This window comes from Pipistrellus hanaki (genome assembly GCF_964339955.1).
Source record: "Pipistrellus hanaki genome assembly, chromosome: X".
Taxonomy (NCBI): Eukaryota; Metazoa; Chordata; class Mammalia; order Chiroptera; family Vespertilionidae; genus Pipistrellus; species Pipistrellus hanaki.
In genome coordinates, this window is record NC_140524.1 from 71,160,550 (window position 1) to 71,186,883 (window position 26,334).

The window sequence follows — 26,334 nt, forward strand, 5'->3', positions numbered from 1 at the left end:
TCTCAGGAGATGATCAGTAGATTTCATAAAGTATCCATGTGGCAAACATGGGGATTGGATGCATACTATGGCTGAAGTGGTTGACAAAAGATCTGTGTCGTTGGTGCACAGAAGAATGGGAGGAAAGCTTTGAAAGAAAATGGGCTGGGGCATTGGGGTATTCTCATTGGGAGGGGTCTCAAATTGGTATATGTTTCTGAGCAGCTGCTAATATGTCTTGAGGCTTAGAATTGGCATGGTAAATCTAAAACAGTCTCAGCCGTGATTAGCTGACCTCGCCCAAGTTCCAAACCCTACTCTGCATAATCCTTTTCTTGAGCCTCAGAGCTAAAATGCTCCTGAGCTCTTTCCTATTGGCTGGGAAGACCAATTGAAGTTCCCTTGCCCATGTTAGGAGGTGTACGCCTCCTGAACTAAAGATAGACACAGCTGGCCCTTCCAGGCAGTTAAAAGCTTCCAGACTAAGAGGAGTTCCCCATTCGGCAGCCAGACTCCTTGAAATACCCTTTCAGTAATTCTACCAACGCTTCCATGTCTCTACTCTGCCATAACAAAGGCTGTGGGCAGCACTTTGACCCCAATACCAATCTTCCTGGTGAGTAATCCTGGTCTTACCAGGGGGATCCGGATCCTGGGGAATGGTCATCTGTGGATAGTCTGCTAAAGGAGTAGAAAGAAATTTAGTACTTTCCCTAGTTTAATTGGTCTGGGCAGTCTTCAATCTTGACTGGGCTTTTAAAAATTATATCAAAAGCCCTAACCGGTTTGGCTCAGTAGATAAGCGTCGGCCTGCGGACTGAAGGGTCCCAGGTTGGATCCTGGTCAAGGGTATGTACCTTGATTGTGGGCACATTCCCAGTAGGGGGTGTGCAAGAGGCAGGTGATTGATGTTTCCAACTCTATCCCTCTTCCTCTCTAAAAAATCAATAAAACACATTTTTTTAAAAAAAAAAAATTATATGGAAAATCCAAAGCATACAGGCCTGTGGAAGAGGTAAGAAGTGACATCTGGTATAGTTTCCTTTTTTGATCTTTCTACCAATATCCACAGATTCCTGTTGCCATCACACTGGGATCCCAATCTTCCATGATGCACTTAAGGTGAGGTAAAGTGAGGGGGGATAGCAAGAACATTCCCCAAAGGAAATACACTCAGGAATCTAAACTGAGCTTGGTCTCATCAGGGTTGGTCCTGTTGCCGGAAGCGAACTGTAGATTTCTCTGAGTTCTTAAACATCAAGGTAAATTCTTTACTTAGCTTCTGCCCCTAATAGAAAGATTCTATCTCTAATCCTCCTCTCTTTATCTGTACTAGGGCTGTACTGTGGGACCACACTGTGCTGAGAAGCTCCCTGAAGTCCCTCAACCTGAGGGCCCTGGCACAAGCAGTTCATTTCAGGAGCAAAAACTGACTACGATCCCAAAGTCAGCAGAGAGTTTGCGCCGGGAGAGGCCCAAGTAAAGAGGAGGTCCCAATCCTAGCTGGTTTGGCTCAGTGGATAGAGCATCAATCTGCAGACTGAAGGGTCCTGGGTTTGATTTCGGTCAAGGGCACATGCCCAGATTGCAGGCTGAATCCCCAATAGGGGGCATGCAGGAGGCCGCCAATCAATGATTCTGATCATTGATGTTTCTATATCTCCCTTCCTCTATGAAATCAATAAAAATGTTTTTAAAAGGAGATACCAGGGTTTTTTCTATATTCATGGAGTTTAGGGTCATTGGAGTTTGGAAGCTAGCGCACAGAGATGTGAGGAGGGCCAGATGTCAGGGCTTAGTCTATATATGTTGTGCCATAAGGGAAATCTATCCAGAAATAATGTCCCTTACTGTAAGGTGATATGGGTGATAGATGGGTATTTTGAGTTAACAGGGCAGATAGCCCCTCATGAATACATATTTATAATACAAGGGGTAATTGGAAAAATCTTGATTTTTTTTTCTTTTTGGAAAAGATCTTTAAAATAGGTTTACATCAAGAAAAGGATGTAGTAGAATTGGCAGTCAGGAGGCTGCAGAGAAGAGTAAGTTAATTTTGTGGAACTAGAAGAAAGTCATATTAGGTCCACAATTAGAGGAAGGGGAAATGGTATGTTCCTACAGAGAAATGTGGATTTAAAGTAACGGAGTAGATGAGCAAGATAAGTCTTGGTGATTTCCCCACGGTCAGGGATTTGGGATGTCCATAGAGAAATTGGCAATGGGGTTTCTATGCAACTTCTCCAACCCTGACCTCAATTTCATCAGTCTTCTTGGGTTCCATTAGAACTGGTGGGAGTGTTGGAGCTGTCGATCATGGTTAATGAGTCAGAATTAAATTACCCCACCCTTACCCCCTAGGTCAGAGTTGCCTCCAAAGCTGCTTCCACTAAATATATCCCAAGCCCTGGAAATGGCATTGGAAAAAAAGGAATTAAACCAGGAATCTGGAGCAGGTAAGTGGGTCCTTCTTTGGACAGACCTCACAAACTGGAATTTAGTGAAAGTGGCAGTTAGGTGGATGTAATGGATAGGTTTCTGACTGCCCAGCTGGTGTGGCTTAGCAGTTGAGCATTGACCCATAAACCAAGAAGTTACTGGTTCAATTCCTGGTCAGGACAGAAGGACGGTTTGGGGCTCAATCCCCAGTAGTGGCATGCAGGAGGCAGCCAATCAGTGATTCTCTTTCATCACTGATGTTCCTATCTCTCTCTTCCTCTCTCTCTAAAATCAATAGAAACGTATTTTAAAATAAAAGATAGCCAAAACCGGTTTGGCTCAGTGGATAGAGCATCAGCCTGCGGACTGAAAGTTCTCAGGTTTGATTCCAGTCCAGGGTATGTACTTTGGTTGCGGGCACATCCCCAGTAGGGGGTGTGCAAGAGGCAGCTGATCGATGATTCTCTCTCATCGATGTTTCTAACTATCCCTCTCTCTTCCTCTCTGTAAAAAATCAATAAAATATATTTTAAAAATAATAAATAAAAGATAGGTTCCTAATTCTATTTTCCTCCCTTGCCCAGGACTTGACAGTAGTCTGATCCAGACTGGTTCCAGCTGCCAGAACCCAGGATGTGACGCTGTGAGTGAGAGTTTATGAGGGCTCAAGCATGTGGCTGAGGGATACTATACCCAAGAGATGATTAGGTATAGATATGAAGTTGCATGAAGTACACTTTAGAATGACCTGATTCCTTTTCTTTCTCCTTGATCTGTCTTAGGTTTACCAAGGCCCTGAGAGTGATGCTACTCCATGTACCTACCACCCAGGAGCACCTCGATTCCATGAGGGGTGAGGGAGGGTACTAGGTGGGCTGTGAGAGAGGTTTCTCCCAATGTTGAACATAGATGGGAGTAGGGGCTTGTGGGAATGGAAAGGGATTCAGTTGAATTGTCTTCCTACTTCAGGATGAAGTCTTGGAGCTGTTGTGGCATCCAGACCCTGGATTTTGGGGCCTTCCTGGCACAGCCAGGATGCAGAGTTGGTAGACATGACTGGGGGAAGCAGGTAAGCTCCAACTTCCCTGAACTCTTGATTAGAAGCCAATTCCAGAAATAATTTCTCCTCCCCATAATTCATAGCAAGGTCTCTATCTCCCTTTCTATGGACCAAATAAGATTATATTCCTTATCCCTCAACAACCCAGAAGCTTTGCAGTAAATATGAGTTGGTGTTAATCTTTTTGAAACTCTGTCTCTTCTCCATTCAAACCATGAGAACTCTTGGGTTAAGCATACATTTTTACCACCGACATTTCATATTTTTAGCTACCAGCATCTTGCCGTCATGACTGGCACCAGACAGATTCCTTAGTAGTGGTGACTGTGTATGGCCAGATTCCACTTCCTGCATTCAACTGGGTGAAGGCCAGTCAAACTGAGGTAAGGAATGTCTTATGCTGGATTGGAGGCTAGTGAATTGGGTGTTATTACAATTTCACAGACAGTGTTACTTTATGGAGTTAAAATGTAGACTCCATAGTCCCCTGAGAGGAAGGTAGTGATATTGGGTCAGGGTTATCTGACTAACCTGTGGATGTATGGATCACACCTCTGGTTCAGTGTTATAATGATCTGTTCTGACCTTCTGGATTGTTACTACCCCTATAATTCTTTTCTCTCAGCTTCATGTCAACATTGTTTTTGATGGTAACCGTGTGTTCCAAGCACAGATGAAGCTCTGGGGGGTAAGTGAAGATAAGGGAGCACAGGAGGGAGGGCAGATGGGATGAAAAGAAGGTCCAGACTGCAATGAATAGAGGGTGTCTTGAGGGGGAATGAGTTGTAATGGGAAGAAGTGGAGGTTTTCTCTTTATTTGCTTTTATATTCTCTCCCTTTCCCTTCTTTTTTTCCCCCTTCCCTATTCCCTTTCTCTTTTTTCTTCTCTCCATTACTATGTTGTCTTATTCCTCCATCTTTTCCCTGCCTTACATTTTTATTTTCTCCCTGTTATTTATCACCACCCGACCCTGACCCTAACCCCGTTGATTTCTTCATTTTCTCTTTTCCCCCTGTTCCTCTATCTTTCCCCTCTTCCTCAGGTCATAAACGTGGAGCTGAGCTCTGTCTCCTTGATGCCATCTCGGGTTGAAATCTCTCTGGTGAAGGCTGACCCAGGATCCTGGGCCCAGCTGGAGCACCCTGATGCACTAGCTGAGAAGGCTAAGGCAGGGGTTGGGTTAGAGATGGATGAGGAAGAATCTGAGGACTCAGATGATCTGAGCTGGACAGAGGAGGAGGACGAGGAGGAAGCAATTGGGGAATAGTGACACCAGACAAACAAGGATCTAGACAGGACCTCAATAAATTTCATAGGATCTCAGAGACCAGGATATGGTTGGCCATGTGGTATTGAGCAGCAGGAGGACGAAGGAGGGGAGAACAAAAACATCCAAACCATGCTGTTTTTTTTCCTCTTAAATAAATCTGGTATTCTACAGTTTCACATAGTGTTGTTCTCTCACCTCACTAAGATTGTATTCATTTCCCCCAACTTCTGTGTGTTTGACACATGTGTGAAAACAAGGACATGCACGTTCAATCTATTCTTCACAACCATCAGTTATTTACTGAGTACTTACTATATGCCCAGTTATGTGTTTAGGTAGAGATATTTGAAAAACAGAAGACTTATTCATCTCAGGACAATTACAGTCTGGCTTACAAGTCATGGATAATTGACATGAAATAATAATAAACATTTTTAGGTAGTTAAACTGAGTACTAAATTGTGCAGTACAGTTTTTAAGAGCTATTGGAGTTGAGAGAATGGCGAGATTAATGTGGACTGCAGTAGAAAAGGAAGGCTTGGAATAAAATCTAATCTTAAAAAAAGAAAGGGAAGTCTCCATGGCAGACGTAATTTTTTAAAAAGCTTTATTGAGATACAATTTGCAGACCTTACAACACCCATTTAAAGTATAAATTCAATGTTTTTCTAAGTTGTACAACCACAATCAACTTAAAACATTTTCATCACTCCAAAAGAAACCCTGTCTGTACCCATTAGTAGTCACTCCCAATTTTCCTTCAAACTCATAGCCTTAGGTAACCACTAATCTACTTTCTGCCTCTGTGGATTACCTATTGTGGATATTTCATATGACTAGAATAAAAAACATGTGGTCTTTTGTGACAGACTTCTTTCACTTAGCATACTATTTTCAAAGTTCATCCATGTTGTAACATGTATTAGCCCTTAACTTCTTTTCATGAACAAATAATATTCCACTGTGTGATATACTACATTTTGTATATCCATTCATCAATTGAGGGACATTTGGGTCCTTTTCCACTTTTTGCCTATTATGAATAATGATGTTATCAGCATATATGTGAAAGTTTTTATACAGACATAGGTTTTCATTTCTCTTGGATATATAACTAGGAGTGTAATTTATGGGTCAAATGGTAACTTTAATCTTTCGAGCAACTGCCAGACTATTTCCAGAGGCTGAATCATTTTACATTCCCACCAGCTATGTAAGAAGGTTCCAGTTTCTCTACATCATCAATAACACTTATTTGTCTTATTTTATTACAATATAACCATCTTAGTGGGTGTGAAGTGGAATCTAACTATGGTTTTAATTTGTATTTCACTGATGGCTAATGATGTTGACCATCTTTACTTGTGCTTATTGGTAATTTGTGTCTTTTATTTGGAAAAACGTCTGTTCATATCCTTTGACCATCTGCTAATTGGATTGTCTTTTTATTGAGTTGTAAGAGTTTTAAAATTTAGGGTATCCCAAAAGTGTATATACACACTTTGAATAATTATAAAGGCAGTGTTTATTAAAATAAATTTCATTTTCAAGATTGAGCTTCAGGTGTTAAAGTGGGTATACATTTTTTGGGACACCTTGTATATTTTGGAGATAAGTCTCTTGTCACATATAAGATTTGCAAATACTTTCTCCCATTGTGTGTGTTGTCATTCCACTTCCTTAGTAGTGTTCTTTGGTACACAAAAGTTTTTAATGTTTATGAAGTCCAGTTTTTCTATTTTTCCTTTGTTTTCTTATGTTTTTGATGTCAAATCCAAGAAATCATTGCTTAATTCAAGGTCATGAAGATTTACTTCAATGTTTTTTCCTAAGAGTTTTATAGTTTTAGCTCTTAGATTGAGATCTTCAATCCATCTTGAATTAATTTTTATACGTGGTATGAGGTAGGGGGTCCAACTTTACATTTATGCTTATGGATATCCAGTTGTCCCAGCATCATTTTTTTGAAAGACTCTTCTGTCCCGTTGAATTGCCTTGGTACCCTAGCCGAAAATCAATTGACCATAAATGTTGAGGATTAAGAAATACATTCTGAATGGAAATTTGAAGAATGAGAAATTTGGATGGGTATGGAAGAGAGGGAGAGCCAGGATGAGGCAAGAAGGTGTTTTATTTTACTTTTTGTGTTTTAATTTTATTTTTAAAAAATATATTTTATTGACTTTTTTACAGAGAAGAAGGGAGAGGGATAGAGAGTTAGAAACATCGATGAGAGAGAAACATCAATCAGCTGCCTCTTGCACACACCCCTACTGGGGATGTGCCCGCAAACAAGGTACATGCCCTTGACTGGAATCAAACCTATCCACTGAGCCAAACTGGTTAGGACTGTGTTTTAGTTCCAAAAGTAATACATTGCCACCGTAGAAAAACTCAGTTCAGAAGTATGTAGAGCACATGTGTCAAACACAAGGCCCGCGGGCCAAATCCAGCCCGCCAGGCCTTGCAATGTGGCCCGCACCGCGCTGTCATCACTGCACTCCGCTGTCAGTTTATGACATTGTCAGTTTATGACTGTTCAGTAAACCATTCGGCCCGCGATTTAGGCTGGATTTTAGATTTTGGCCCCTTCTCTGATTGAGTTCGACACCCCTAATGTAGAGTAAAATGTAAATATTCCTCTTCAGATGTTCTCCGATCATAGTTCTTTTGCTGTTTGTAACCACTGATAGCATATAAAAAGGCATGTTTAAGGGAGGGGACAAAAAAGTTAAATGGTATCTGACTAGATTGGGAGGAGCCTAAAATACTAGATCAAGGATTTTGAACATGATTTAAAAGAGAGTTAAAAAGGCATTATAGGCCTTTTTTTTTTTTTTTAAATGTATATTCTTAATCAGAGGACTCTTTTAAGTTTCCCTTGAGTCAAATTTACTTTCACAACAGCATGGCCAAGAATCTGGAAGATTTAAACTCCAAGAAACATCAAACTAGGAAGCTCACCAAACCTCAGATGACGTCAAGTTCTTTTCATAGCAACCTTCCCTCTCAGTTCAGATTCAAGAAACATAGGATCTCATTGGGAGCTAGGAGTAAAATGGGGATGGGAAAATGGACATGGGCAGCAAAGGTGAGGGATTACAGCATAGTTTGGCTGAGAATTTGGAGATTGAAGCAAGATTAGGGAATATTAGGGAATGAGTTCAGGGATACCTCACATATCAGAGGTAAAGGGGTTTCCTGGACCTCCAGGATATTCGACAATTCTCACTCAGTGTTCTCTCATTCTATGGATTTGAAATGCAAATAAAATGTCCCCCTTGAACTGAATCCTTCAGATTCTTTCTAACCTTGGCAGCAGTTAACTAATTTTTAAAAATATTTTTATTGATTTCAGAGAGGAAGGGAAAGAGAGAGAGAGAGAGATAGAAACATCAATGATGAGAGAGAATCATTGATTGGTTGCTTCCTGCACGCTCCCCAATGGAGATCAAGCTCACAACCTGGGCATGTGCCCTAATCAGGAATTGAAATGTGACCTCCTGGTTCATAGGTCGATGCTCAACGCTAGTCAGGCAGCAGGTAACTTTTTAAAAATGTTTTATTGATTCTTCACAGAGAGGAAGGGAGAGGGATAGAGGGTTCGAAACATTGAGCAGCTGCCTCCTGCCCACCTCCTATTGGTGATGTGCCTGCAACCAAGGTATATGCTCTTGACTGAAATCGAACCTGGAACCATTCAGTCTGCAGGCCAACGCTCTATCCAATGAGCCAAATTGGCTAGGGCAGCAGTTAACTTGTAATGTCATTTTTCTGTGAGAGAATTGTCATCCGTAGTGGCTTTGGTAGACATTAAAAATATATAGAAGTAAAAATGCATATAGAAAAATACATAAAGTGCACTAACCTTAAATGTATGACTTTTTTTCTATCTTATCAAAATCAGGGGACCAGCAATTACCCAGAAATCCTGGAAAGGATGGAGGTGAGGAATCAGAAAGTTCAAGTAATTCTTATTGTATATAAACTTAATATATAAAACTTCAAATTTACAGCATTAAAAAGTAGTGTACTAAAAATAATAAAAAAATTAAAAATAAAGTAGTGTACTAGCTCATTTTACATAGTCCAAAGCCTAAAATGTAACAAATTTTCAGGCAGGTGTATAACATTAATAATAACAACAATAACCATAGCTACTATTTCTGGTACAAACTAACCTGCTAGGCAATGTGCTTTGCATGCATTATCTAATTTAATACCCCACTTCCCACCATGAAATATATATATATATATATATATATATATATATATATATATATATGTGTGTGTGTGTGTGTGTGTATATGTGTATATGTGTATATGTGTATATGTGTATATATGTATATATGTATATATGTATATATGTATATGTATATATACATGTGTGTGTATATATATATTCACATTAGCACAAATCCTCTCCATATCTCCTTGTACACTTCTCATTTCTTCCTAATGTGCTTTGTATCCTATCCCCTTACACCTTCCCAGAAACCTTACGCTATTAATTATCCTTTCTCTTTCTTGTTTATTCAACTTTTCCCTTTTGTTGGATATTTTCATTGGCATTTAAATATGTCCAAGTCTCTCCAATCTTACAAAAACAATTTCCCTTGAGTTCACATCCTTCCCTAGCTACTACTTAACTCTTTTCTCTCCTTTATAATGGAACTTCTTGAAATAACTATTTTTTGCCCTAACCGGTTTGGTTCAGTGGATAGATCGTCGGCCTGCAGACTGAGGGGTCCCAGGTTCGATTCCCGACAAGGGCATGTACCTTGGTTGCGGGCACATCCCCGGTAGGGGGCGTGCAGGAGGCAACCGATAGATGTTTCTCATTGGTGTTTCTAACTCTCTATCCCTCTCCCTTCCTCTCTGTAAAAAAAAATCAATAAAATATTTTTTAAAACTACTTTTTTGATTCATTCTTCCTGATCCCTTCACAGCACACTTCATTCTGTCTTCCAAAGCCCTCAATCTGTGTTGATAAGATTACCATTGGCTATGAAGTTACTAAATCCAGTGGATACTTTTATTCCTCATCTTGCTTGATCTCTCAAGTAAAATTTGACACCAATAATAGTTTCTTCCTTGAAATACATTGGCTTCTGTGACCCATTGCTCCTCTTGGTTGTTCTACATCACTGGGCATTCCTTTCAGTCTCCTTTTCAGGTTCTTCCTTTTCTACTTGGTTATTTAATTATGAAGTTCTTGAAGACTCAGTCCAATGTTGACACTCATTTATGCACATGATTTCAAATATCAACCATATGCAGATGCCTCACACATACTTATCTCTAGGACATATCTTTCCTTTGAGGACCAGATCTTTATATTATCATACTAATAAGTAGCATATATTTGGAACAATGTCTAGCATATAGTAGCACTATATATGCGTTTTCTATTATTAGTACTACTTTACTCCTCCTCTGTCTCTTCATCAAAAACTTTCACGAAAGAAAGAAAGAAAGAAAGAAAGAAAAAGAAAGAAAGAAAGAAAGGAAGGAAGAAAGAAAGGAAGAAAGAAAGGAAGAAAGAAAGAAAACCCAAAAACTTTCACCTCCAACTATTAGGAAAGTTGGGGTGCTTTTTTCTTTGGCAGGGCCACCTCCAATATCCAATTTTATAATGTTTTGGAAAGAAAAAAGCATTTTCTTGACAGATCTTGCTATCCTATGTAGTGATAGCATATTCACCATAACATTGCATCAGCTTCAGGATTAATGGATAGTGTAATCACCTGATGGGGTCTCATGAACAGAATACCACTGGGCTAGGCTCTTCTACCCACATTATTTCACTTAATCCTCACACCTGCTCTGTGAAGTAGGTATTTTTCCAAACTTTTTATAGATGAGGAAACCAAGGCTCAAAAAGGTAAAATAGCTTGCTTGTAGACACAAAGCTACTGATTAAAACCTCAGTGTTTGCAAAGAGCTGTCCCAGGTCCTAGAGCCCTTTGAGGACTGGGCTCTTAGAAGAGGAACTTGACACCACATCATCTAGTCAAGCAGAGACCCTTTGACAAGCCTAACTGGGAACCATCGAGGCCCATAACACTTTCCCAAACAACTTTTATGTCCCATCTCTAACTTTGGTGGGACTCCTAGCTATTTTACCATTTACTTCATCCAGATCAATAACTATCTCCCAGTTATACCAGATTTGGTGTTACTGTCTCTGGGCCCCCACTTTCCTCTTTCTTCCTTTCTGCTTCCAAAGTCCCAAAACACTGCTAGAAGGAGAACCAAGCAGACCAGTATGAACTCATGCTGTCCAATTTCAACTTAGCCTTTGCAGCTGCTCAGCAACCCTTTTATTTGTCTCATACATTCCCTGGCACTTCCCACTGAGGCTGTTTCAGACCTTCCTCTTCTCAAATTCCAGCTCCTCCTGTTCTACTCCCTCAGAATAACACGCACACTTTCATCAGTTGCTTGACAAACAACATTGTTTTAAAACCTTTTATGGAGAATCTAAAACATGTACAAAAGTAAACAATAATATAATGAATCCCCATTTACCACTCAGCTTCAAATAGTATCATCTCTTAGGCACTCTTGTTTCATCTCTTAACTCCCATATTATTTTGGAGCAATTCCCAGACATACCATTCCATACCTAAATATTTCAGTTTGTGTTTTTAAAAGATAAACATACTTTTTTTTTAAAAAAAAAAAAGCACAAAAGTAATATTATTAGCACATAAACAAGCAATAATTCCTTAATGTTACCAAATACCAAGTCAGTATTTAAATTTCCAATAGTTTCATAAATGTCCAAAGAAGTTTTTTACAACTTTTTTGTTTGAGTCAGTATCCAAATAAAATCCACATATTGTGATTGGTGGGTACATATTATATACCACTTTTAAACTAAATGTTCTCCTTCATTTTTTTTCTTTTCCTTATACAATACCTTTTGGTTGAGGAAATTGGATTGTTTTTCAATAGAGTTTTACAAAGTCTGGGTTTTGCTGATTACATCTCTGTTGTATAGTTTACATGTTTTCTCGACCTCTGTTATATATATTGGTGATATCAATAATATCTGTACAATGCATTTTCAATATATATTTTTTTCTTTTTGCATCCTCTATATTTATTGTCCTGTTTCTTTTGTCCATGTGACCAAAGAAATGGAACTTCTCTGGCTTGGAGAGTGACTCAGGAAGAGCTAGGACCTCTTTATCAGGACTGAAACAGATGGTTGGGGTCAAAGCTCAATAAATAGTAACATAAGTCCAGGCAAGATAGGATGGGTGAGGGACCATGTCGTGTCAGATTTCCACTCTGCTGGTATGTAGAGCAGGACAAACAGGGAAGGAATGATCAGGCTGAAGTCAGAACTGGAAAAGGAGAGGTAGCACTTGAGGCAGCAGCTGGGGTTATTTCTCAGGGGAATTACTCTGTTTGCTGTACCCTGTTTTCTAAATATATCTTATTCATTCCCATTTGTGTACTCTTGCCCAGGATGTTTCCTCTGCTTGGAATGTCATCTCCTTTTTTTCCACCTATCCAAATCCTACTTTTCTCTAATGACTAGTGCTAGTTCCCTCTTTTATATATTTTTGCTTGTAGAGTCATAAAACCTCTTTGAAAGGATAAATAGGATATCATTGGTTGCTTTCCCATGAAGGGGACTGGATGACCAGAGGCAGGGCTAGAAGGGAGAAAGATATTACTGATTTGTTACAGAAGGGATAGTTCATCTGATGAAAGTATCTAATATGAAGTCTGTGGAAGTAGAAGCATGGAGATTGAAATTTGCAGTTTGCGGGGTCTTTTAATTTTTTAATTTTCAAATGTTAGTGAGAGACAGGAAGGGAGGGAGAGAGAGAAACATTGATCTGTTGTTCCACCCATCCATGAATTCACCACGTGACTCCTGCACATGCCCTGACCAGGGATCAAACCCGCAACCCACCCAGGGCAGTGTAACGCAAGCATGTCAAACTAAAATGCTAACACGGGCCAAATAAACAAGGTTTAAGTTTATGTGGGCTGCAAAAAAACCCAAAGCTTCAATTTTCATAGAAATGTAGGTTTATTTTGATAGAGACATGCTGACTACAAAGGGCTAAAATAAATGAGTAATCATGTCCTAGCTGGTTTGGCTCAATGGATAGAGCATTGGCCTGTGGACTGAAGGTTTCCAGGTTCGATTCCGGCCAAAGGCACATGCCTGGATTTCAGGCTTGATTCTCAGTAGGGGGTGTGCAAGAGGCAGCCAATCAATGATTCTCTCTCATCATTTATATTTCTATCTCTCCCTCTCCCTTTTGAACTCTAAAATCACTAAAATGTATTAAAAAAATAAACGAGTAATCGTTAACATCCTATCTAATAAAAGAGTAATATGCAAATTAACCAGCACTCTGCAATACCCACAAGCCACGCCCAGCAACCACGCCCAGCAGCCAATCAGAGCAAGTATGCAAATTAACCCCAACCAAGATGGCTACAGCCACAGAAAGCAAGAGGGAGGCTTGGGTTTTCCTGGCAATGAAGGAAGCCAAGCTTTTCCCACACCCTGGTGGGCCCAGGCCTTCACTCAAGGTAAATAAATTCCCACAGAAATGGTGGCAGCCACGGAGTTAGAGAGCAGGAGGCTAGGGTTGCCCCCAGGCAATGGAGGAAGCCAAGCTTCTGCAGCCTTGGCTGGCTCAGGCCTTCACTCCAGGCTACAAAGTTTCAATTATAGCAGATACATAAATTCCAACAGAAGTAGCTGCCACCACAGAGCAACCAGAAGGCTCTGCTCCAGAATACAAAGTTTCAATTGTAGATAAATAAATTCCAGATACCAGGGCCTCTATTTGGGTTGCCGACTGCAAACCACCACAGGCCCCTCGCCCAGGCCACTCCACGCCCCAAGGGAACCCCCACCCTAATCCAGGACACTCTTCAGGGCAAATCAGCTGGCCCCCACCCATGAACAAGGCCTCTATCCTATCTAATAAAAGTAATATGCAGATTGACCATCACTCCAAAATACCAGATGGCTGCCCCCCTGTGGATACAAGATGGCCACTACCAGATGGCCATTAGGGGAGGGCAGTTGAGAGGGACCAGGCCTGCAAGGGAGGGTAGTTGGGGGTGATCAATCCTGCAGGGGAGGGCAGTTAGGGGTGACCAGGCTGGCAGAGGAGGGAAGTTGGGTGCAAACAGGCAGGTAGGGGAGTAGTTAGACATCAATCATGCTGGCATCAGAGTGGTTAGGGGGTGATCAAGCTGGCAGGCAGAAGTGATTAGGGGCAATCAGGAAGGCAGGCAGGCGAGCATTTGGGAGCCAGCAGTCCTGGATTGTGAGAGGGCAGTTGGACATCCCTTGAGGGGTCCCAGATTGGAGAGGGTACAGGCTGGGCTGAGGGACACCACTCCCCCATGCATGAATTTCATGCACTGGGCCTCTAATTAGATAATAAAACATTTTAATAAAAATATTTTGCATTGAACATTAACTTACCAGATACTGAATAACTGCACAAATTAATAAACATAACACAAGTAAACCTATTTTTCTTGTTCTCTGAAAATGAAATATTTCCTGTTGCTCACACCAAACGAGTCAGTACAAGACTAATGATGTGGCAATCAGCTGCTCAAATATTTGCTGCTAGTATTAGTGGAGAAAAATGATGCGTCAGTGTGTAAAGCGCATAAGGGAAATGAATGCAACACAATTATAGTAATTAGTCATTATCGAACATTGTATTTCGTTATTAATAATTATGTATAACAGGATATTGTAAAAATTAAGTTACGAGATTTTTATTAAAATGTTTCTTATAGCCGAGACCGGTTTGGCTCAATGGATAGAGTGTCGGCTTGGGGACTGAAAGGTCCCAGGTTCGATTCCGGTCAAGGGCATGTACCTTGGTTGCGGGCATATCCCCAGTAGGGGGTGTGCAGGAGGCAGCTGATTGATGACTCTCTCTCTCATCTATGTTTCTAACTCTCTATCTCTCTCCCTTCCTCTCTGTACAAAAATCAATAAAATGTTAAAATAAATAAATAAATAAATAAATAAATAAAACGTTTCTTACATACCATTATATGGGCTGCAAAAGTATTTGTTGTGGGAGCAAGTTTGATATGCTTGGTGTAAGGAGTCATTTAAAAATTAAAGAAACTATTCTTTATTTAGCCTTTACTATGATCCAAGAACTTTAATAAAGACATATTTTTCTCTCTTCTCTCTGATATATATTCTCATTTAATTATCACAACCATCTACTAAAAGCATTATTCTTGCCAAAACCGTTTTGGCTCAGTTCCACCTGCGGACTGAAAGGTCCCAGGTTTGATTCCAGTCAAGGGCATGTACCTTGGTGTGGGCACATCCCCAGTGAGGGGATGTGCAGGAGGCAGCTGATCGATGTTTCTAACTCTCCATCTCTCTACCTTCCTCTCTCTAAAACATTAATAAAATATATATATTTTTAAAAAGCATTATTGCCGAAACCGGTTTGGCTCAGTGGATAGAGCATCGGCCTGCGGACCGAAAGATCCCAGGTTTAATTCCGGTCAAGGGCATGTACCTTGGCTGTGGGCACATCCCCAGTAAGGGGTGTGCAAGAGGCGGCTGATCAATGTTTCTCTCACATCGATGTTTCTAACTATTTCTCTCTCTTCCTCTCTGTAAAAAAATCAATAAAATATTAATTTTAAAAAGCTGAATAAAGAGATAAATACATGAATGAGTGGAAAAAAAATGAATATTGGCCTAGATTTTTTTTAAAAAAAAGCATTATTCTCTATCTCTATCTCTATCTCTCTCTTTTGGTTAATCCTCACCCGAGGATATTTTTCCATTGATTTTTTAGAGAGTAGAAGGAAGGGGGAAAGACACAGAGAGAGAAACACTGATGTGAGAGAGATACATGAGTTGGTTGCCATCCACATGTATCCAGACCACGGGCAGTATCCAGCCTGCAACCGACATATGTGCCCTTGACCAAAATTGAACCTGAGATCCTTTAGTCCTCAGGCCAACACTCTATCCACTGAGCCAAACCAACTAGGGCTTTTATTATAATTTTTTAATAGATGAGGAAACTGAAGCTAAGGGAAGTTATGTAATTTTCCCTAGGTCATATACCTATCAAGTGTCAGAGTTGGGACTCATATATCAATACAAATCCGACCACAAAGCCTGTGATCTTTGGTGTCCAGCAATACTTTCAAGCAAACACTTCCCTCTAATAAATGAATATTATTTTACCAATAAAATCTGTTATAAATTTACAAATGCATTCCCAGCAAAAAAAAAAAAAAAAATTATACACAGAATTGCAAAACCTTCAGTGAGTATGAAGTTAATTGAGTAGGTTGGAAGAGCTGCTTGCAGGCAGTGAAACCAGTTGGATAATTGCTGTGGTCCAGGAGGGAAAGATGAGACCCCAGACTAAGTTGGTGTGGTAGAAAGAGTGGAAGAGAGAGTAATTGATTTAGATATATTTCTTTAAAAAATATATATGTAGCTGAAACCGGTTTGGCTCAGCGGTAGAGCATCGGTCTGTGGACTGAAAGGTCCCAGGTTCGATTCCGGTCAAGGGCATATACATTAGTTGCGGGCACATCCCCAGTAGGGGGTGTGCAAGAGGCAGCTGGTCGATGTTACTCTCTCATCGACGTTTCTAGCTCTCTCTCTCTCTCCCTTCCTCTCTGTAAAAAATCAATAATATATATATATTAAAATAAAAAATATATATGTAAATATACACTGAGTGGCCAGATTATTATGATCTCTGAATGCAATAAAATATATATCCTATATAATAAAAGGCTAATATGCAAATTGTCTCCTCAACCAGGATTTTGACCAGCAGGCAGGCCGGCCAACTGCCCATGTCCCCTCCCCCTGGCCAGGCTTGCCAGACCCCACCCATGCACGAATTCCTGCACTGGGCCTCATAATAATTCTGAGTGGCCAGATTATTATGCATTCAGAGATCATAATAATCTGACCATATCATGTATATTCCTTAAAAAAATTTATATATATATATATATATATATATATATATATATATATATATATATATTAATTCTTAGTTCAGGCTGCTATAATAAAGTTCCATGGATTGGGTGTTTTTTATTTTTTATTTTTATTATTATTATTATTATTAATATATTTTATTGATTTTGTACAGAGAGGTGGTAGGGAGAGAGATAGAGAGTTAGAAACATCGATGAGAGTGAGTCATTGATCAGCTGCCTCTTGCACACCCCCTACTGGGGATGTGCCCACAACCAAGGTACATGCCCTTGACCGGAATCGAACCCAGGACCCTTCAGTCCCCAAGCCCACGCTCTATCCATTGAGCCAAACCGGTTTCGGCTATTTTTATTTTTAAAAAAATATATTTTATTGATTTTTTACAGCGAGGAAGAGAGAGGGACAGAGAGTTAGAAACATCGATGAGAGAGAAACATCAATCAGTTGCCTCTTGCACACCCCCTACTGGGGATGTGCCTGCAACCAAGGTACATGCCCTTGACCGGAATCGAACCCTGGACCCCTCAGTCCACAGGCCTACGCTCTATCCACTGAGCCAAACCGGTTTCATCGATTGGGTGGTTTTTTTGTTTGTTTGTTTGTTTGTTTGTTTTAAAATATACTTTATTGATTTTCCACAGAGAGGAAGGGAGAGGGATAGAGAGCTATAAATGTCGATGAAAGAGAAACATGGACCAGCTGCCTCCTGCACACCCCCACCGGGGATGTGCCCGCAAACAATGTACATGCCCCTGACCGGAATCGAACCTGGGACCTTTAAGTCCGCAGACCGACCCTCTATCCCAGGGGTCCTCAAACTTTTTAAAGTGGGGGCCAGATCACGGTCCCTCAGAGAGCTGGAGGGCCGGACTATATGAACTACTAATTCCTACTGTAACACCTCGGCTGCGCTCACTGCCCAAAAAACCTGGCGGGCCGGATCAGACTCCTCTGCGGGCCGCATGTGGCCCGCGGGCCGTAGTTTGAAGACCCCTGCAGTATCCACTGAGCCAAACCGGTTTCGGCTATTGGGTGTTTTTTAAACAGACATTTATTTCTTACAGTTCTGAAGGCTAAAAGTCCAAGATCAGGGCATCAGCATGGTTGAGTTCTGGTGAAGGCCCTCTGTAGAGAAAGCAAGCTCTGTCATGACTCTTTTTAAAAATATATATTTTTTTTATTGATTTTTTTACAGAGAGAAAGAGAGAGGAAAGTTAGAAACATCGATGAGAGAGAAACATCAATCAGCTGCATCCTGCACACTCCCTACTGGGGATGTGCCCACAACTAAGGTACATGCCCTGAATTGGAATCGAACCTGGGACCCTTGAGTCTGCAGGCCGATGCTCTATCCTCTGAGCCAAACAGGTTAGGGCTGTCATGATTCTTTTTAAATAAAATATGCTTTTATTGATCTCAGAGAAGAAGGGAGAGGGAGAGAGAGACAAACACCAATGATGAGAAAGGATCATTACTCGGCTGCCTCCTGCATTCCCCCTACTGAGCATCTAGCCCACAACCCAGGCATGTGCCCTTGACCAGAAATCAAACCGGGACCTTTCAGATCCATAAACCGACACTCTATCTACTGAGCCAAACCAGCTAGAGCTGTCATGATTCTTATAAGGGCAGTAATCCCACTCATGACCTCATCTAGTCCTAGTCCTAATACCTACCAAAGGTCTTTTCTCCTGATACTGTCATAATGGATAGGATTTCAGCATATGAATTTTGGGGGGACACCTTCAGTCTATAACAAGATAGTTCCACAGGTAGGAGTGAAAGTAATGTGGCCATGCTGGTCTTTTAAAAAAACTTTTATAAATTGACAAATTGACTATATATATATATATATATATATATATATATATATATATAGAGAGAGAGAGAGAGAGAGAGAGAGAGAGAGAGAGAGAGGAGTGGGGGGGAGAGAGAGAGAAAGATATCAATTTCTTGTTCCACTTATTTATGTATTCATTGGTTTTTTTGTATGTGCCCTGACCAGGGATTGAACCCCCAGCATTGGTGTACCAGGACAAGGCTCTAACCCAGTGGTCGGCAAACTCATTAGTCAACAGAGCCAAATATCAACAGTAGAACAATTGAAATTTCTTTTGAGAGCCAAATTATTTATTTATTTATTTATTTTTTTAGATTCATATTTTATTTACAAGCAAGTGAAGACTGTGTCCTGTAAACTCTAATTTGGGATGAGAAGAGCAACATAGAAAAGCAGTTGCTGGCTCCATAGTGATATGTGAAAGGAGTTCATCCAGCTATTTCTTTAGACAATGATTTTGTTCATAAAAAGGAAAAAAAGCCACATGATTTCTTCATGTTACATATGTGAAAGAATCCAAAAGAAAAACTTTTCAAAATTCTACAGTCTCTAGTCAAATGTGTGAGGTGACCAGAACGTCATTTCCATTCAGTGAGAGCCCCTGCTCCCCAAGAGCAAAAGACTTAATACTCATCAAGAGTGTCTGCTCGAGGAATGGAGAGACCTCGATCTTTAAAAGCCTGAATTTTCATCTTCTCATTTTCCAGCTTGGTCTGCTGTTCTACCCTTTGTTCTTCTAGGATTTCTTCAATGGACACTTGCTGCAAGGATGCGTCACTCTCCTTTTCCAAGTCTATTTCTCCTACTAGGGCCACATTTTCTCCTCTGACCACAAAAATCCCTCGAGGAATATCACCGTGTTTTTTGCCCACATGAATATGCTCCACAGTCTGATGTAGCATTAAATTAGCAAATTGGTCAATGCTTCTCAAAAAGCCTATAAGTGTCCTTCCATCTCGCAGCAGGACCAAGTGCTTTTTGTCGATGTCTTCGATGAGGCTGGCGGTGCCTCAGTTCATTTTGAGCTGAGATAAGGCTGCCATGCGAAGCAGCGGAGAGCCACCAGTGCGTCCAACACCTCCTACCTCCTACCTCAGTCGCAGCCTCGGCGGGACTGGGACAGGAACCCAGACGGGGACCCGCACTTCTGCCCTGGCTTTCAGCAGCTGGGGCACGCCCGAAGCTCCTCCATATTATCCCTCGAGAGCCAAATTTTTTAAACTTAAACTTCTTCTAACGCCACTTCTTCAAAATAGACTCACCCAGGCTATGGTATTTTGTGGAAGAGCCACACTCAAGGGGCCAAAGAGCTGCATGTGACTCAAAGCCACAGTTTGCCGTACATGGCTCTAACCAACTGAGCTACCCAATTAGTATCATCATGCTAGTCTCCTGTGTTCTTTGAACTTAATGCAATTCACTCCTTTCTCAGTGACTCTGTACTATCTGATACCTCTGCCTGGGGATAGTCTTTCTCCAGGTTTTTGAATAGTCAGTTTCCTTCTTGTCATCACATCTCAGCTCAAATATCACCCCTCACAATAGGAAACCAGTTCATTATCTTGAAAATGTATCAATAAAGAGAAAGAATCAAACATTTATATTGCCTTTCCTAGATGAACTAAGTTACAAAATAGTAGGATGAGGGGACATGTCTTTTTACGGAGCTATTCCAGTGAATAAAAAATAATAGTAAAATTAGAATATCACCATTCTGCAACCCTTGATAAATATAGATAGTAAGCATCAACAGCTTCTAAGATTAAAGAAAGAGAGACATTAAACATTATATCAATCTTATAAGCATACCAAAGGGATGGAACCCAAGTTTGACTTTGTCTTTGGATCCTGTTGCCAATCTGTAGTAAATGTAGAGGAACTGCATGATAACTGTGCAATTAGCAAAATCCACAGTGAGAAACTGAGTTCTTCCACAAAAAAATCACCTGAGAGAGGCCTTTTTAAAAAAAAAAAATCCTCATCTGAGGATATGCTTTTTATTTTTAATTTTTAGAGGGAAAGAGAGAGCAAGAGAGAGCAAGAGAGAGAGAGAGAGAGAGAGAGAGAGAGAGAGAGAGAGAGAGAGAGAGAGAGAAAGAAACTATGTTCTCTAAACATTGTTCGATTGCCTCCCGTATGCACCCCAACCAGGAATCAAACCCCCAACTGAGTTATGTGTCCTGAACAGGAATCAAATCCACAGCCTTTTGGTGCATATGACAATGCTCCAATCAACTGAGCCACCTGGTCAGGACTCAGAGAGGCATTTCTTGACCTCAATATCTAAATTGATACCTACTATCCAAGTTATATATTACCCTGTTTGACTTTCACCATAGCCCATATCAACCGAGTTTTTCCCTACATAAAAAGCAATATAGCATTAACAATTAAGAGAGCTGCCTAGGTTCAAATCTTGATTCCTCGGAAAAACCAAGATGGCATAAGTAAACACCTGAACTCGCACAACCACTTCAAAACTACAACTAAAAGACAAGATGGACATCATCAGAACCACAGGAAGGCTGGCTGAGTGGAAATTCTACAACTAGAAGGAAAGAGAAAAGCACACTGAGACTCAGAGGAGGTGTGGAAGTAAAGTGCAGAGGTACAGAGGTGCGGCATGTGCAGAAAGGGGCTGGCAAGTGAGGATGCAGTTGTCTTTTTCCTTTATTTAATTTTTTAATTTAATAAATCTCTATTGTTCAGATTTTTACAATTATTCCTTTCCCCCCCCCCATATCTCCCCTCCACCCAGTTCCCACCCCATCCTCTACCCTTACCCCCACACTGTCCTCATCCATAGGTATATGATTTTTGTCCAGTCTCTTCACGCATCCCACACCCCCTTCCCCCTGAGAACTGTCAATCCACTCCCTTTCTATGTCCCCAATTCTATTATATTCACCAGTTTATTCTGTTCATCAGATTTTTTTTATTAACTTGTTGATAGATATGTATTTGTTGTTCATAATTTTTTTGGCCAAAACAGGTTTGGCTCAGTGGATAGAGTGTCGGTCTGTGGACTGAAAGGTCCCAGGTTCGATTCAGGTTAAGGGCATGTACCTTAGTTGTGGGCACATCCCCAGTAGGGGGTGTGCAAGAGGCAGCTGATCGATGTTTCTCTCTCTCATCGATGTTTCTAACTCTCTGTCCTTCTCTCTTCCTCTCTGTAAAAAATCAATAAAATAAATTTAAAAAATAATGAAAGAATGAATGAATAATAAATAGCTTGGCACAATACCTGGTATAGGATAAGCATAAAAGTGTTAACTATTATTGCATAATTATTTTTACTTGTTTATTATTTCTTTCTTTTACTAGTATATAAGTCCGCTTTTCTGCTCAATTCCCACCACCTAAAACTGCCTAGCATGTACATATTATGTGCTCAGAAGTATTTGTTGAGTGAGGGGTCTGAATTAGGGTGTCAAAGAATAAAGACATGTAAGATATTATTTAAAAGGAAGAAAAAATACCTTGCACTTGATTTTTTTCTGATAGGGGAGGTAAGGATATAAGATGGCTACTCCAAGGCTTATAGCTTAAGTACTAGTAATAGGTAGAAGGCTAGTGCTTTGAACAGAAATAGGAAAATGAAGAACTAGAACTAATATTGTTTGAAAATTCTGATAATGAATTTCTTTAGATACAAGTTTGCAGTGATGGCAAAACATGACTGTAAATGCTAGCAGGCAGTTAATTGTAAATGCAGAATTCAAGTTCATGAGAAAACTGTAGCAATGAAGATAGATTTGACTATTGTCTACATCAATGTGACATTTAAATATTCAACTTCTGGTAGGAGCTTCCTGCATCTTTACAAAACAATTTGCAGAAGTGAATACAACGGAAAACAAAATATTTGAACAATTAGATTTATTCTTCTGAAGAAGTCACTGTTACCAGTTTGGTGTGTAACCTTCAAACATTTTGTATATATTTGCAAATATATATTGGCATACAATATGTAGAGACATAGTAAAAGTGTGAGTGAATACCTACATACCAATCTGGAATCATCCTATATAATAAAGAGCTATCCTATTATATATAATAAAGAGCTAATATGCAAATGGTCATCATGCCCTTATGCCATCATGCCATAACGGCTCAGACACTCAACACTAGTGAGAGAGGAATGGGGACCAGCTGGGCTGTGGCCTGGGTTAGGGACAAGCCTCCGGCCACGTGGTCCCCGGTGCAAGTGTCTGTACCTGCACCTGTGGCCCAGGTGAGGGACAATCCGCATGCCCCTTGGTCCTCAAGGTCCCGGGAGCCAACGGCTGTGCCTGCGGCCGGGGAGAGGGACAAGCTGCCTGCCCCACTGTCCCAGGCACCAGCACCTGTGCCTGCGGCCCGGGAGAGGGACAAGCTGCCTGCCCCGTGGTCCCGGGCACCAGCGCCTGCAGACAAACAAAAAAATAGTATGTCCTCTTTTGCCTCTGACTTCTTTCATTCAGTATTATCTGTGAGCTTCTTCTAAGGTGTTGAATATATCTGTAGTTTGTTCTTTTTCATTGCTGTGTAGAATTCTACCTTCTTAAGATTAACTTGTTTTATGTATTACTAGAGACCAAGTGCACAAATTCGTGCATGGGTGGGGTACTGATGGCCCTACCCCAATCAGGGCTGATAGGGGTGAGGCCAGCAGGGGGAGTGGCGGGAGGTTGACCAGGTAAGGAGGCTGACTGGGGGGAGAGGCCACAGGAGATTGGCCTGCCAGCCCCACCCTCGATAGAGGTGGGGAGTTCAATGGGGGAGGGGGGCTGAGCCTTGCTGGGGGAGGGGCCACCCCCAATTGGGCTGGTTGGCGCCTGCAGTGCATGTCATAGTGACCAGTTGTTCCAGTGTTCTGGTTGCTTAGCTTTTATATATATAGATTTAATTTAGTTAATCCTTTATTGATGGATATATAAATGGTTTTCAGTCTTTTGTTATTGCAAACACTACTGTATTGCATATGTTTATTTATGCATCTTTGCTAATATGTGTAAGTAAATCAGTAGGATAAAATCCTAGATGTGTAAGTGCTAGGTAAAGATTAGGTGCATTATTATTTTAAATAGATATTGACAAACTGCCTTCCAAAGAGGGTATATAAATTTATACACTTACCATTAGCATATATGAGGACATGTTCCCAACATTCTTGCTGACAATTAACAAATATTTTTATCTTTGACAATTTGACAAGTAAAATATAGAAACCTATAATTAATAAATATTTTTATTTAATTTTTAAAATATCTATTTTTACTAATTTCAGAGAGGTAAGGAAAGGGATAGAGAGAAACAGTGATAAGAGGAAGCATTGATTGGCTGCCTCCTGCACACCCCCTACTGGGTATCGAACCTGCCACCTAGGTATGTGCCCTGACAGGGAATTGAACCAGCAACCTCTAGGTGTATGGGACCACAACTCATCCAACTGAGCCATACCAGCTGGGCAATAACTATTTCTATTTTTAAAAAAATATATTTTATTGATTTTTTACAGACAGGAAGAGAGAGGGATAGAGAGTGAGAAACATCGATGAGAGAGAAACATCGATCGGCTGCCTCTTGCACACCCCCTACTGGGGATGTGCCCGCAACCAAGGTACATGCCCTTGACCGGAATCGAACCTGGGCCCTTTCAGTCCGCAGTCCAACGCTCTATCCACTGAGCCAAACCGGTTTCGGCAACTATTTCTATTTTAATTAAAAATATATGCACATGGCTCTGGCTGGTATAGTTCAGTTGCACTGAAAGGTTGTGGATTCAATTCCCGGACAGGGTGCATACAGGAGGCAATTGATTTCTGTTTCTCACATCGCTATTTCTCTCCCTCTCTCTATCCCTATCTCTGTCTCTTATCTATCTATATCTATATATCTCTATTCCCTTACCCTCTCTACAAAAGTCAATGAAAAATGTCCTTGGGTGGCCAAGACCGGTTTGGCTCAATGGATAGAGCATCAGCTTGGGGACTGAAGGGTCCCAGGTTCGATTCTGGTCAAGGGCATGTACCTTGGTTGCGTGCATATCCCCAGTAGGGGGTGTGCAAGAGGCAGCTGATTGATGACTCTCTCTCATCGATGTTTCTAACTCTGTATCTCTCTCCCTTCCTCTCTGTACAAAATCAATAAAAATATATTTAAAAAAAAAAAAGAAAAAAAGAAAAAAAAGAAAAATGTCCTTGGGTGAGGATAAAAAAATTTTTTTATTAAAATATATGCACTTGGTAAAGAAAAAAGTCAAGCAATTATAAAAAGACAAACAATGAGTTATATACTACTCCTACTCCTATTTCCTACTTCTCTTGATTCCCTTTCCAGAGACCATCACTACTGTCAGTTTCTTGTATATGTTCTAGATATAGTCTATACAAATCATGCATATGCAAGTATAAATGGGTGTATATATGTGTGTGCACATGTGTTTGGATATCTCTCTGTCTATCTGGTCTGGTTTATTGATGAAAATGGAAGTTTTCCTTTTTCATGTAAAAATATATCAATACCTATATATACACATCATTTCTCCCTTTTTATTTCACAAACGGTAGCAGGCTATTCGCTTTGCTTTTTTCACTTAATATATCTCTGAGATTGTGTCATATCCATAGATTTGCATCTGTCTTACTCTTTTGTATGGCTACATCATAATTTATTTAACCAAATCTAGGCATTTCAGTTGTTTCCAATATCCTGTTATTTGAAACAGTCTCTTTGAACATACTAATTTGTGTTCTGTGCCAGTATATCTGTTTGATAAATTCCTAGAAGTATGGTTCTGGATCAAAGTATATTATGGCTGATGTGATTCCTTGCCCAACATCCATTCTGTGTCTTCCCCATTGTTTAGCAGTTATAAAGTTTGAAGGGGTGTAATTGATTTCACCCCCAGCTTTTGGCAAGTGGTACCACCATATATCCCAATCAATGTAAGTCCATCCTTGTATGCCACAGTCATTGGTTTGGGCAACCCAGGCCTTAGCCAATCAATGCATACCATTGTCCTGTCAAGAAGGATTTTGTAAAAGCTTTTTAAATTCCAGGGGATGAGCAGGCTTTGAAGTTGGTTTGTAAAAGCTTTTTAAAAGCTTTTTACACTAAAAAACCCAGGCCTTTATCATATCAGTTGAAATATATTTTCTGACTTTCTTCTTTAACTTTTGACTTTTTTTTTTTTTAGAAAAATTCCTGTTCAGGAATGGGCCACTGACCCAATTCAAATTCTTGAAATGTTAGAGAGTATTTGTTGAAGTATTTGGAGGAAGAATTTTTGTTGGTTTGTTTGTTTTAGTTCTTTGCTTTTCTGAGAGACATAACAGAAGGCTAGCTTTGTCTCATCTTTTGGCTGATGTGAAGTCTTCAAATGCTGCAGCCTTTTTGCTACTGAGAAGAGAGTCACATTTATCTTGAAACTTAAACTGTGGCAGGTGAACTGACAGATGGAAGAAAATTAGGTCTTTGGTTTTAATGTTGATGCATGGAATCAAACCAACTTCAAAGCCTGCTCATCCCCTGGAATTTACAGTTGTACATATCAATAAATCCTCTTTATTGCTTAAGCCAATTGGAGTTGGGTTTTCTGTTACTTACCAATAAAAAAGGCATATTTACTTTTAAAATGTTTTGACAAGCTGCCTTCTAAAAGTTATATTAATTTACAATCCAATAAAATGAGTGTCTGTTTTTCCAGACACTTAAAAAAAATACATTATCAGACTTTCTGATATTATCATTT

The 26,334-nt window shown here is 40.2% G+C and overlaps 2 protein-coding genes and 1 long non-coding RNA gene across 6 annotated transcripts; 1 reads left to right on the plus strand and 2 right to left on the minus strand.

Moving 5' to 3' along the window:
• The first annotated feature begins 4 nt into the window (after nucleotides 1-4).
• ITGB1BP2 (integrin subunit beta 1 binding protein 2) lies at nucleotides 5-26,334 on the plus strand. 4 transcript variants are annotated; one of them, XM_084869717.1, is made up of 12 exons: nucleotides 5-595; nucleotides 1,052-1,101; nucleotides 1,185-1,241; nucleotides 1,316-1,458; nucleotides 2,341-2,435; nucleotides 3,003-3,061; nucleotides 3,201-3,271; nucleotides 3,388-3,487; nucleotides 3,748-3,861; nucleotides 4,104-4,166; nucleotides 8,657-8,695; nucleotides 18,914-19,127. In XM_084869717.1, exons 1-12 carry the CDS (start codon nucleotides 532-534, stop codon nucleotides 18,938-18,940), a joined length of 882 nt encoding a protein of 293 aa, XP_084725843.1. In that variant the 5' UTR covers nucleotides 5-531; the 3' UTR covers nucleotides 18,941-19,127. The 4 variants fall into 4 exon arrangements, with proteins under 4 accessions (XP_084725843.1, XP_084725842.1, XP_084725844.1 ...); XM_084869716.1 differs by lacking the exon at nucleotides 18,914-19,127 and having other exon boundaries at nucleotides 8,657-8,978; XM_084869718.1 differs by lacking the exons at nucleotides 8,657-8,695; nucleotides 18,914-19,127 and adding an exon at nucleotides 25,780-26,334 and having other exon boundaries at nucleotides 6-595.
• Nucleotides 19,223-20,484, minus strand: LOC311615477 (U6 snRNA-associated Sm-like protein LSm1; the record flags this gene model as incomplete). The annotated part of the gene is made up of 2 exons (XM_084870854.1): nucleotides 19,223-19,608; nucleotides 20,409-20,484. 2 exons carry the CDS (start codon nucleotides 20,482-20,484, stop codon nucleotides 19,223-19,225), a joined length of 462 nt encoding a protein of 153 aa, XP_084726980.1.
• On the minus strand, nucleotides 20,641-23,189 carry LOC311614719. The gene is made up of 2 exons (XR_014793705.1): nucleotides 22,946-23,189; nucleotides 20,641-22,885 (listed from the first exon to the last, which is right to left on the minus strand). It is a non-coding gene; the product is annotated as an uncharacterized lncRNA (long non-coding RNA).

Excerpts from the sequence above, each read along its gene's own strand:
- ITGB1BP2 (XM_084869715.1), top strand. The coding sequence starts at position 532 with ATGTCTCTACTCTGCCATAACAAAGGCTGTGGGCAGCACTTTGACCCC. Across the intron at positions 1,242-1,315 it reads CTGAGTTCTTAAACATCAAG|GGCTGTACTGTGGGACCACA; the intron begins GTAAATTCTTTA and ends TATCTGTACTAG. Across the intron at positions 1,459-2,340 it reads TTGCGCCGGGAGAGGCCCAA|GTCAGAGTTGCCTCCAAAGC; the intron begins GTAAAGAGGAGG and ends CTTACCCCCTAG.